Consider the following 13,686-nt stretch of genomic DNA (forward strand, 5'->3'; position numbering starts at 1 on the left):
GCCAACTCCATGCTTATCATCCTTCTCGCAATATACCCAGCATCTCTCCTCTGGTTGTCTCCCAAGCATCCAACCTGAGCTGACCCTCTAATGTACTCATTTCTAATCCTGCCCATCCTTGTTACACCCAATGCAAATCTTAACATCTTTAACTCTGACACCTCCAGCTCTGTTTCCTATTTATTGGTCTGTGCCACATTCTCCAACGCATATAACATAGCTGGTCTCACTAACACCTTGTAAACCTTACCTTTCACTCTTGCTGTTATCCATCTGTCACCACAAATCACTCCTGATACTCTTCTCCACCCACTCCACCCTGCCTGAACTCTCTTCTTCACCTCTCTTCCACACTCACTGTTACTCTGTACTGTTGATCCCAATTATTTACACTCACCCATCTTCACCAATTCTTCTCCCTGCATCCTCACCATTCCTCTGACCTCCCTTTCATTCACACATATATATTCTGTCTTGTTCCTATTGACCTTAATTCCTCTCCTCTCTAGAGCACATCTCCATCTCTCCAGGGTCTCCTCGATCTGCTCCTTACTCTTGCTACTGATGACAATGTCATCTGCAAACATCATAGTCCACGGGGACTCCCATCTAATTTTGTTTGTCAACCTGGCCTTCACCATTGCAAATAACAATGGGCTCAGAGCTGATCCCTGATGTAATCCCACCTATACCTTGAATGCATCTGTCACTCCACCGCAGACCTCACCACTGTCACATTTCCCTCATACATATCCTATACCACTCTTACATACTTCTCTGCCACTCCTGACGTCATCATACAATACCACAACTCCTCTGTAGGCACCCTGTCATACAGTATGCTTTCTCTAAGTCCACAAAGACACAATGCATCTCCTTCTGGTCTACTCTATACTTCTCCATTAACATCCTCAGAGAGCAAATATTACATCTGTAGTGTTCTTTTCTGGCATGAAACCATATTGCTGCTTATTAATCATCACCTCCCTTCTTCACCTATCTTCCACTACTCTTTCCTGTAACTTCATGCTGTGGCTCATCAATTTTATCCCTCTGTTGTTACTACAGTTCTGCACATCCCCCTTATACTTAAAAATCAAAAACAGTATATTCCTTCTCCATTCCTTAGGCATCCTCTCACTTTCCAAGATTGCATTAAACAATCTGGTTAAAAACTCCACTGCCATCTCTCCTAAACACCTCCATGCTTCCACAGGTATGTCATCTGGACCAACTGCCTTTCCATCCTACATCCTCTTCATAGCTGTCCTTACTTCCTCCTTGCTAATCTATTGCATTTCCTGGTTCAGGAAATCCACATCATCTAACCTTCTCTCTCTCTCTCATTTTCTTCATTCATCAACCTCTCAAAGTACTCTGTCAATCTGCTCAACACACTCTCCTTACTTGTGAGTACGTCCAGCAATAATTTTAATAATAGTGAAACTTGCTGTGCTGGTCATTATATTGTCATAACACAGTCAGATACAGTTAAAAAAAGCATACATAAAATATATCACTGAGCTGCATGGGCTGTTGAAGTAACATTTCAAGTCAACATAGTTATTTCATGTAAGAATTGACTAGCACAAGCAAGTAAGAATTTCATTGTACTCCGTACATAACAAAATGGTCCTATAAACCTACTGCATATGATTATACATTGAAATTATAGTAAAAGCCATAAACACACCAGAAATATGAAGATCAAAATGAAGAAATTGTCCACAATTGTGCGAGATCCCTACAAGAACACACTCCATTTTTCAAGTGATTAGCTGTAGACAGATGAGCAACATCCAAGCACCAGCATCTTTGATCTCCACAGGGTGTAGTCAGCGATGTCATTGTGGTCATCAGTGTCAGACACAATGGCGAAACAAGTGAAACAAACACAGATATCCTGAGTTTAGCTGCACCAATAGAAATGCTACAGAGAACAGGGAAGTTCAGAATCAACCTGCTCAGACACAAACAGACTACTTAGCGTTTTAAGTGTTGGATAGCTACAAGAGGAATGAGGGAAGATATGAGTGAGTTCACATGGGTCATTTTTAAAACATTGCATGTCAACAGATAGACAAGCTGATAACCACATCAGTAAAGGTGTGTGTGAAACAGATGACCATGATGTCTGATGGGCTAAAGTCTGAAAGCTCCTTGGGGAAAGATGGGGCACAGTTATTTGCATTCTAGAGGTCTATTTAAAATCCAGTCATTGTGGGGGGGCTGCTCTTTTCTCTTTAACTCAGAAGGTACATATTCTCTGTTAACTGTCAACTCTAAATTGGCTGGAGTGAGTGAGTGAATGAGTGTTTAAAATTGTGTACTGTAATAGGCTAACATCAAAGCGTCTGGGATAAACTCCAATTCCCCGTACCATTTGATTAGAAAAAAAGCTCATAAAATGGATTGATAAAATGCTGTGCTCAACATATGACTCTACTGCTAATTGTTTTAGATTTTTCAAAAAAACTCAAAGGCAGGAGTTTTATTTTCATTTTCAAAATGAATAAAAGTCAGCAAGTAGGCATTCTGTCCTTCTGCTTATAGTTTCTTTGTGTTTTTTAGAATCTTGGAAGAAGTGCTTTCAATGAAACAAACTTAACATGAATTTCTGTTTTTTTTTTTTTTTAACCATCCATATGACAAGTAAAAGAATAGTACCAACAGAGTCTGAACAGCACCCTAAGTTAACTTCTGCTGGAAAAACAAAGCATGAATCATCCACCAGTGGGAAATGCCAGGTTCTCTCAGCTGGGTGCCTATTCAAATAAAGCAAGTATTTAAATATTCCAATATGTGAACAACAATGGCAATATAGATGCCTACTTCACTATTCTGCCAAAATATAAAGGTTAGCTAGCAGAGAAAGCAGACAAAAGCCTACTGCCTACTAGCATTTGCTTTCACAGTGTGTTAATATTTTGGGGTTTCCTCAGCTAAGCTGCCTTTGTCTGCTTTCATTCTTTGATCAGTGAATGGAAGTGTTGCACCCTCCATGGTGAGCTTGGGAACATTGACTTTCATTCTTGCAGGCTGGGTACACCCATATCTCTACAGTTCCATTTCTTTATTATTTTCTAAAAAAAATCAACAAAATTGAACAAGGCTTCAGACTGTCATAGCATCATTGTGACTAATCTCACTAACACATGCACCACCTCATACTCAGGTCAACATAATGTCACTAATCCTCTTCAATTGGATGTACTCAGGATATGCAACAAAGTACACAGAGACAATCCCATCCCACAAAATGATGTTATGATTTCATTAGGATTTTTTTTTGCTTTATATATTTTTCTGTATGATTCTTTTAGTGTAAACGTATGTTTTAGAGGTCAAAGAATACAGTATTTTCATTACTTTTTGGATTTGAAGTGTTTTCACCATGCTAAAAACAAATGCCTTTTGCCGTAGCGCTATTTTGTGCTATTTGTTATCTTTGTTGATATGCAGTTGTTAGTTAAAGTCAGCTGGAAGTGTGTGATGTGTAACATCACAGAGTTGTAGCTTAAAAGGATTACATTGGACTGTGATTGGATACTTCCCATGGGCTCACCACCTATGGGAGGGGCCAAGGAGGTCGGGTGCAGTGTGAGTTGGGTGGTGGCCGAAGGCGGGGACCTTGGCAGTCCGATCCTCGGCTACAGAAGCTGGCTCTTGGGATGTGGAATGTCACCTCTCTGAAGGGGAAGGAGCCTGAGCTTGTGCGCGAGGTTGAGAGGTTCCGGCTATATATAGTCGGGCTCACCTCGACGCACAGCTTGGACTCTGGAACCAATCTCCTTGAGAGGGGCTGGACTCTGTACCACTCTGGAGTTGCCCCCGGTGAGAGGCGCCGAGCGGGTGTGGGCATACTTATTGCCCCCCGACTTGGAGCCTGTACATTGGGGTTTACCCCGGTGGACGAGAGGGTAGCCTCCCTCCACCTTCGGGTGAGGGGACGGGTCCTAACTGTTGTTTGTGCGTATGTACCGAACAGCAGTTCGGAATACCCACCCTTTTTGGAGTCCCTGGAGGGGGTGCTAGAGGGCATACCTTCTGGGGACTCCCTCGTACTGCTGGAAGACTTCAATGCTCACGTGAGCAATGACAGTGAAACCTGTAAGGGCGTGATTGGGAGGAATGCCCCCCCGATCTGAACCCGAGTGGTGTTTTGTTATTGGACTTCTGTGCTCGTCACGGATTGTCCATAACAAACACCATGTTCAAGCATAGGGGTGTTCATATGTGCACTTGGCACCAGGACACCCTAGGACTCAGTTCGATGATCGACTTTGTGGTCATGTCGTCGGACTTGTGGCTACATGTCTTGGACACTCGGGTGAAGAGAGGGGCGGAGCTGTCAACTGATCACCACCTGGTGGTGAGTTGGCTTCAATGGTGGGAGAGGATGCCGGTCAGGCCTGGTAGGCCCAAATGTGTTGTGTTGTCCCGAGGGAGGTGGGGGACATTGAGTCCGATGGCTCCCCCATCTCTGGGACTGAGGTCACAGAGGTGTTCAAAATACTCCTTGGTGGCAGTGCCCCGGGGGTGGATGAGATACGCCCGGAGTTCTTCAAGGCTCTGGATGTTGTAGGGCTGTCTTGGTTGACACGTCTCTGCAACATCGCATGGACATCAGGGACAGTGCCTCTGGATTGGCAGACCGGGGTGGTGGTCCCCCTCTTTAAGAAGGGGGACTGGAGGGTGTGTTCCAACTACAGAGGGATCACACTTCTCAGCCTCCCTGGAAAAATCTATTCGGGGGTTCTGGAGAGGAGGGTCCGTCGGATAGTCGAACCTCAGATTCAGGAGGAACAGTGTGGTTTTCGTCCTGGTCGCGGAACAGTGGACCAGCTCTACACCCTTAGCAGAGTCCTGGAGGGTGCACGGGAGTTCGCCCAACCAGTCTACATGTGTTTTGTGGACTTGGAAAAGGTGTTCGACCATGTCCCTCGGGGAATCCTGTGGGGGGTGCTCCGGGAGTATGGGGTACCAGACCCCCTGATAAGGGCTGTTCGGTCCCTGTACAACCGGTGTCAGAGCTTGGTCCGCATTGCCGGCAGTAAGTCGAACCCATTTCCAGTGAGAGTTGGACTCCACCAGGGCTGCCCTTTGTCACTGATTCTGTTCATAACTTTTATGGACAGAATTTCTAGGCACAGCCAGGGTGTTGAGGGGGTCCGGTTTGGTGGACTCAGGATTGGGTCACTGCTTTTTGCAGATGATGTTGTCCCGTTTGCTTCATCAGGCCGTGATCTTCAGCTCTCTCTGGATCGGTTCACAGCCAAGTGTGAAGCGGCTGGGATGGGAATCAGCACCTCCAAATCCGAGACCATGGTCCTCAGCCGGAAAAGGGTGGAGTGCCCTCTCAGGGTTGGGAGCGAGATCCTGCCTCAAGTGGAGGAGTTCAAGTATCTCGGGGTCTTGTTCACGAGTGAGGGAAGAATGGAGCGTGAGATCGACAGGCGGATCAGTGCGGCTTCCGTAGTGATGCGGGCTCTGCATCGGTCTGTTGTGGTGAAAAAGGAGCTGAACTGTAAGGCAAAGCTCTCAATTTACCAGTCGATCTATGTTCCTACCCTCACCTATGGTTATGAGCTATGGGTAGTGACCGAAAGAACGAGATTGTGAATACAAGCGGCTGAAATGAGTTTCCTCCGCAGGGTGTCTGGGCTCTCCCTTAAAGATAGGGTGAGAAGCTCAGTCATCCAAGAGGGGCTCATCGAGAGGAGTCAGATGAGGTGGCTCAGGCATCTGATCAGGATGCCTCCTGGACGCCTCCCTGGTGAGGTGTTCCGGGCACGTCCAACCGGGAGGAGGCCCCGGGGAAGACCCAGGACATGTTGGAGTGACTATGTCTCCCGGCTGGCCTGGGAACGCCTTGGGATTCTCCCAGAAGAGCTAGAAGTGGCCGGGGACAGGGAAGTCTGGGTATCTCTGCTCAAGCTGCTGCCCCCCGCGACCCGACTTCGGATAAGCGGAAGAGGATGAATGGATGGATGGATGTGATTGGACAATTCCTGGTTTGTCTAAGTTTGTGGATACTGTGGCTACTCTTTGCAAGTCAATTTCCTGTTTGTTCTTGCTAACAACTTCTAGTGGTGATCTTTGACTTAGATTTTTTTTAATTACATTTTTTTGATAAGATTGAATTGATTGATTAAGATTTGACCCATGCTTTGTTTTGACTATGTTTCATTTCCTAGTCCTTTGATTAATATTTTGTATGCCTGTGTGATGTCACAACAGGAGAGTTTTCAAAATCCACAAAGAAAGAGACTACACCAGAATTCAAAACCTCTTAGTTTCTACAAGTTTCGTGATGCATGGCTAGTTTTCTGCCTTTATTCTACTATCAGTAATGACTGCTGATTTAAGGTATATAGCAACGATGAGTATCTTCAAAGACCAATTATTTCTCCTGCATTCTTAATTTGTTTGCTAGCCCTGCTTTTCTCTGTCTATGGATGTGCATTAAGGTACTTGGCACCTCTAAACTGGCCCAGTCTGGATCAGTGTATAAATGTGCCTTGTGATGCAGGACTTTCATCCAAAAAGTTTTTAATTACGGTCTATAGATTAGAAAGAAGAACTACATATCCCAAAAAATGAGATTACCGAAATGTGTTGAATTAATATTTACTCAAATCAATTTAAAATCAGTCAAAGAGTTTAAAAGGCAAATACTAATTAATAAAAAATGCCATTCAATACAGAGTTCAAGATACCAAAATACAGTACAATTACTGTCATGATCAGGTTTAATTTTTGTGATATATTTTACCGTCTTTGGTGCGACTTTGAGGTTTTCCTATCGCTGAAAATGTTGGCTCCGTCATTAGGGTCACAACCTGCATTTTTAGGAAGTGACCTATGAGGTTGCAAGCTCATCAGGATTAAAGGTCGACTAGGAGCTCAATTCCTTATCAGATCTCCAGATACAATACCTTAAAAACAAAAGTTCTAATCACTACTCTGTTCTTCATGTCTTTTTTGGTTTTGACTTCGACTCTTGCCTTTTGTCTGGTTTTGGCTTCTATTTTTATTTTGTTTTATTTTGGTTTTTATGCATATCTCCTAGCTAACCTCTGAAAAAGCTCACCTGTCTGTACAGAATCAGGACAAAATAAAGGTGAAAATCCCTAAAATAAAGGTCAAGAAACAAAACATGCCAACACTCAAAATAAGTCAAGCAATTCTTAAATATCAAGGAATATCCAAAGGCCAAAAATACAAAACAGGCCAGAAAAATACTTTAAATCCCATTAAGGCCAAGAAACACAAAAGGTCTAGCAAAGCAAAAGGCAAAATTTCAAGAAACAAAACCAAATTCATTTTCAATAAATCTAAAATGTCGATGAGATAGGAAAGGGGAGCCACAGACATAGAAAACAACTCAATGCCCTTGGGGCCTGTGTAGTCTTTATATTTGAGTTCTGATGGCAGCCCTGTTAGCTGTGCAGCTGCAGCACTGGGACAAATCTCTCCTGTCACACCTCTGGTTCAACATAAAGAATGAAGGAGAAAACAACTAAGTTAAAATAACTAAAAGAAAACAAAATCATTCAAGATAGTTTTCAGAGAAAACTCTCAATGAAAAACAAATATTTAAATTGGAAACTTACAAGAATATTTACAAAAAATCATGCCAAAACGTATAAAACATCGACCATATGGAAGTAGGATAAGAGGTAAAAGAAGAAAAGAACAAGAAGAAAAAGAAGAAACCAAGCAACTGAGACCAGAGATGGACAGCTGGCAAAATCATAACATCAGGCTGTGTCCTCTTTGTGCTGAAGTACCAGGTTCAGAATAATAATTTATAGATTTACACAGATGCACACGTCTATACTCTCTCATACCAGCCAATTTTCAGTGTCCAATCAATCTAACAAGGACATCTTGAGGATGTGGGAAAAAACTGAGGGAACGTGCATACAGATACAAAGAATATGTACAGTCTCGACATACAGTATACAATGATCAGGTCAGGATTAACCGTCAGTTTTCTGAAGCAGTGAGGCAGCACCAGCACACTGCTGAGTAGCAAAAAACAAATTCAAAAACTGAAAACCCCTACACCACTAATTAACATACTTTCACCTTCAATATAAGGTTTGCTAATAACAAGAAGAACAGCAACAGGGAAGCTGCATAGCATCTAACTAATGAACCGAGATGACAAAACAAACTTACACAGGTCTACATTCCACATTTTCATGTTGGATAATCATTGAACCCAAAGACACACTGCCATCACTTTGGCCCAGTGTTTGACAGAAAGCAAGAGTAAAAGAAGCCCAAAGTGTATAGCACTAGATACTGGCAAAGGTCGCCAGATGTTTTATTGATTAAGACCTATGGCCCCTCAGTGTCTTTGATTGGGATATAGCAAATTCACAAAATCTCCTGTGCATATCAGGACACATAAAAACTGTCACTGCTATTTTTAAACAAGACTTTTGTAATTTTTTATGTTCTTTACTGATGGAGAGTATTGAAAATAAACAGCACAGAGGCTGGCATGAGCTACAAAGTGACCTGAGGAAAAACTGTGGGAGTGTGGATAAGATTAAAGAAACCAAAGACAAATTCTTTCTCTCTGCCCAAAATCTTTTACTGATTACACAACTGGTACTGATCTTCACGCCAAATCTGAGGACAACCCCTGCCTTCTAACCACAAAATTAGTTACGAGCATCCTAGTCTATGTGGCTTCTGCAATTAAAAAAACAATACCCTTTTGAGAGTAATTACAGCCCTAAGTCTGTCTTCACAGGTCTCTGTCAACCTTGCACATCTGGACACTGCACACTTTCCCCGTTCTTTGTCTTTCAGGTCTAGTCACAAATTCTCAGTTAGATTGAGATCTGGACAATGACTTGTCCACTCCTGGACATTGACATAATTGTTTTTAAGTCATTCTCATGTAGTTTTGGTTTTATGCTTGGAGTCATTGTCTTGCTGGAAAGCAAATCTCCTTTGGTACAGGTTTCTTACAGACTGCTTCAGGTTTTTCCATCTGAGAAACATCCCCACAGTGTAATGCTGCTACAGTCATGCTTAATGGTGGGGATGATGGGTTTTTGATAACATGTTGTGTTTGGTTTACATCAAACATGGTGTTTATCCTAATGGTCAAAAGCTCAGCTGAATGTAGCGTCTCCTGATCTCTTATAGCAAGCTTTCGGTGCATTTTAAAATGTCTTTCTCTTTGCCACTCTTCCATATACAAGTAGTTGACACTGGTAAAGCATCAGGGCAGCATTTGCTGTATGCACAGCTTTTCCAATCTTAGCCAATGTCGAGTATCTTGTGACACGTCTGGAGTTATCATAGGGCACTTGGTGGCTTTCCTTACTAGTCCTTTTTTGAAAGATCACTGTTTTTGTGGACAGCTTTCTCTAGGCAGATTTACAGCTTTGACATATTTGTTCCATTTCTTAATGCTTGACTCCATGAAATATTCAGTGGCTTAGATATTTTCTTGTATCCATTCTCTGACTTTTGCTTTTCAATTACCTTTTTACAGAATTGCTTGGAGTGATCCTTTGTATTCATTGTGTAGGTCAGCGGTTCTCAAACTGTGGGGCGCGCCCCCGAAGTAACAAAAAAGGGGGTGCGAATGTTGCCTTATGTGGTGTCATTTCGCTATTCGTAGGGAAATTTTAAACTTGTAAGTGGTGTATCGGCAGCAAAAACTATAGGAATAAATTTTATTACGGTTTCAAAAAAACATTAGGGGGGCGCAATTAAAACTGTTATGAAAACACGGGTCGCAAATACTCAAAGGTTTAGAAATGCTGGTGTAGGTTATGCCACAATTCTGACTCACTATAACTTGGACCTTCCAGGAAAGGAGCATTTACTGCATACTACAATTGATTGAAACTCCTTGGCTACAGACAGGTGATCTCCATTTAACCAGTTAGGTGACTTCTAGTGGCAGTAGTGAGCATTTAGATGTATCATATTAATGGTAGTGAATGCTTATATGATCAGTGATTTAATATTTTATATGTGGCGCAGCGGTAGTGTTGCTGCCTCACAGTTAGGAGACCTAGGTTCGCTTCCCGGGTCCTCCCTGCGTGGAGTTTGCATGTTCTCCCCGTCTCTTCATGGGTTTCCTCTGGCTGCTCTGGTTTCCTCCCACAGTCCAAAGACATGCAGGTTAGGTGCATTGGCGATTCTAAATTGTCCCTAGTGTGTGCTGTGGTGTGGGTGTGTGTATGTGTGTGCCCGCTGACGCCCTACCCAGGGTTTCTTTCCTGCCTTGTGCCCTGTGTTGGCTGGGATTGGCTCCAGCAGACCCCCGTGACCATGTAGTTGGGTTATAGCGGGTTGGATAATGGATGGATAGATGGATATGCAATTATTTAAATGAGTTTGTGGAGATCTGCTTTAACTTTGACATTAAAGAGTCTTTTTCTGTCAGTCAGTACCAGAAAATACATTCAATACCGTATAACAACAAAATGTGAATATCTTTTATAAGCATTGTGGTTGACTGTTCCCCTGAATTGGTGCTTGCTTTGTGCCTGATCCTGCCATAATATGCTCTATATTAATTTATGTTACTTAGAATTGCCCTTTTGTTAACTTTGCAAAACGGTGTGTTATGGTGCATTATTTCAAAGAACTTATATAAAAAGATTAATTGGAAGCCTCTTACAAACATACATTCATCCATTTTCTGAACACACTATTTCTAGAACAGATGTCATCAAAGCCTATCAAAGGAGCCATCAGGTAAGAAACAGAAACCGACATCAGACAGAGTGCTACTCCACTGAAAAAGTAGAATGGGATTCATCATTTATGAAAACTGCATAACTAACATCACGGTCAGAGAGCAAAGCCAAAAACAACAACAACAAAAAAAAAAACTTAAAGGGGTACAGTCACATTATTCTATATTTTATTAGCAAAGGGTACTTTTCCATGAGGATTTTCCTCACTTTGAAAAGATTTTTTCAAAGAAATCCCAAGAATCAACACAGCAGTTAGGAGACAGGCTGTCCATGCATGATATAGCTCACACCGGGATTTTCTGTTCTTCCACCAGCTCAGTACTAGAGCAATACTATCTCCAGTCTGTTCTTCTCTCGTGATTCATATGACAATGGTTTCACACCATGATTTTTTTTTCAAAGTGGCAAAATGAAGTTGTATTTTTAGTACAACCTATAAAAACTGTTCTCCTTTAATTGTATGCATTGTCTTTGAAGGCAGAAAGTATTTTAGTAGGTACAAGTAAACCTATGCTTTTTATTTTCTCCATATTTCAAGTATGGTTTTCCATGAAAAAAATACTTTGGGTTTTCAGTGGAAAAACCTGCTTTTAAATCCCCAGAACATGCATTTTTGGAAAGATACATCTGTGTGTTAGTGGTACAAAATTTGTCTAGAAAACAATTGGACCAATTCTTATAAAATTTTGCAGACAACTTGCACTCATTAGTCTTAGTAGTTGAGTAGGATTCAAGTGAATCCCAATTGTACAACCTTGAGGTTTTGAAAGGTGTTAAAGGAGATTAAAACAGTCAAAGCACTGCTCAAAACATCACATCATTTGTGAAACATTTGAGATCTTGAAAAGAAGACTTTCAGATTTTGTGTTCAATCCAAAGCTCAAGGTTTGGGGCCTTAACCTTCAAACGAATTTGTCTCATGAATTAGTAAATTCACACTATATTTTGTACTCCTGTTCTAAATTTGAGAATAAAAAAACTTTTTTTTGAAAATATATTTATATATGTATATTTCTACAAATCGAGCTGCAGTTTAGTTCAAATGCTCAGGGTGGCACTAGAGGACATTTGATATGAATCTGCATCGTGTGTTTTTTTCCGTCTGATCTTATAACCATGCTGTATGTAAGACATGCAAATCATAACACATTCACAAAAATCAATAAACACTTTGACGTTCAGAGTACGAGTTCTTTAAGGATTTTTTTTTTCACAGAATTTCGATGATATGAATTTGTCAGGAGCAAAGCGATGTGTCGGTGTCACAAGCACTGAAGACAATATTCGAATCCCGATGACATTTTGTTTGATGTCCCGACATCCCACCCTGTCCACCTGAGATCTTTCCTGACTTACTAAAGACGCTGATAATTGGACGTTATAAACGAGTGTGGCTGTTGATGGACAGACTGCCCACCTGTCCAATGCAGGACTGATCTCGAGCTCATTGTTGAACTGGGTGCTCATGAGTTTAAAATTAGAATCAAATCAGACTTTAACGCTTTTGCAGTCGCAAAGACTGTCTGATGAAGAACGGTCATTCCAACTGGTCACTTGCTGGGGCAGTGCAGCACGTTGACATTCGATAAACTGCCTGACAGAATTCAACTCGAGAGGGGTGTAAAGTCGTCTCAATGTGGTCTCTCTCCTTTAATGTGTATTTAGCTCTCCGGGAGTCGTAACGTCATCCAAAGGGGTGGGGCGAGAGCGGGACAAGTAGAAACAAGTTCAGTCCCTGTAGCCGGAGTGACCGGGGGATCCCTGCTGCCTCTGCTCAATTCTAATATCCGAACTGTCCTCTTTATTCATAAGAGTTTGCGGGGCACACAGTACAGCTGAGAATCTGGTAACTGTGATCACGTCGATGTCGATGCGCTACGTCGCTAGGGTTTTCTGAGGTTCTAGATGGAAACTTTGTAACGGATCCTGGCAGGACACTATGAGCTCACAGAACAGAGTTCTGAAAGAAGGCTTTTTGGAGAAGCGGAGTAACGGACTTCTGCAGCTCTGGAAGAAGAAGCGCTGTCTGCTCACCGATGACGGCCTGAGACTCTACGACTGGAAACGGAGTGGGTCCGATTCGTCTGCCAAAGCTAAGGAGTTGCGCTTCGAGCGCATGGCCACTGTCGACTGCGTTGAGTACAAACGTGGGCTCGTCTACTTCACCGTAGTCATGGCCGGAGGGCAGGAAATCGACTTTAGGTGCCAGCAGGAAGGCACCCCTTGGAACGCCGAGATAGCTTTGAGCTTGGTCCGCTTTAAAAATCTGCTGGCTGTGCAGTCCGGGCGGACCCGCCACCTGGCACACCTGGGCAGCACTGGCGAGGAAGAGGCTCCCGACTTGTGATGTGCGGCAGCTTTATAAAGGTACGGGATAGTTAGTGACCTTTTTTGAATTAGTAATACCTAGGGAGCGACTGGGTGAATTTAAAATTGGCTAAGTGATATCCAACACCCAAGCACGTCAAAAAAATCCCCAAAATTGGGGTGCTGATAAAACGCCATTCCAGCCTCATACAATGTAAAGGTAACGAAATCCTCTGGTGTGTTTGATATTTAGCCAGAGTTATCCGGGCATTTCACCTCAAAAGGGCAGCCAGGTAATCAGAACCACACACTTAAAAATAAAGGTTCTAACTCTGCTGGCTTGTGTGGTTCTTACAGAACAGGGGTGTCCAGCTCCAATTCTAGCGGGTTGCAGGTTTTCATTCTGACCATTTTCTTAGTTAATGACCAGTTTTTGCTGCTAATTAATGACTTTTCCCTTCATTTTAATTGACTTGCTATTTAAGACAAATCCCTTAACTGTTTCTTTTATTCATTAGTTACAAGCCAAACAATAATGAGATGCAAAACAAGCCAACACATGACCAGATGACCTGTGCCCATCATACAATATCTGAAAATAAAGAAAACTGAAGGTCTCAGTAAAGCTGATCTGCAA

The 13,686-nt window shown here is 42.4% G+C and overlaps 1 protein-coding gene across 1 annotated transcript; it reads left to right on the plus strand.

Annotated features, from left to right (window-relative positions):
* Positions 1–12,681: 12,681 nt before the first annotated feature.
* On the plus strand, positions 12,682–13,089 carry phlda3 (pleckstrin homology-like domain, family A, member 3). The gene has a single exon (XM_028798803.1). It carries the CDS (start codon positions 12,682–12,684, stop codon positions 13,087–13,089), a length of 408 nt encoding a protein of 135 aa, XP_028654636.1.
* The last annotated feature ends 597 nt before the right edge of the window (positions 13,090–13,686 follow it).

The sequence above is a fragment of the Erpetoichthys calabaricus genome, chromosome 3 (assembly GCF_900747795.2).
Source record: "Erpetoichthys calabaricus chromosome 3, fErpCal1.3, whole genome shotgun sequence".
Taxonomy (NCBI): Eukaryota; Metazoa; Chordata; class Cladistia; order Polypteriformes; family Polypteridae; genus Erpetoichthys; species Erpetoichthys calabaricus.

Bases quoted from the DNA above. Each gene is read 5' to 3' on its own strand.
- phlda3 (XM_028798803.1), top strand. From the start codon at position 12,682: ATGAGCTCACAGAACAGAGTTCTGAAAGAAGGCTTTTTGGAGAAGCGG.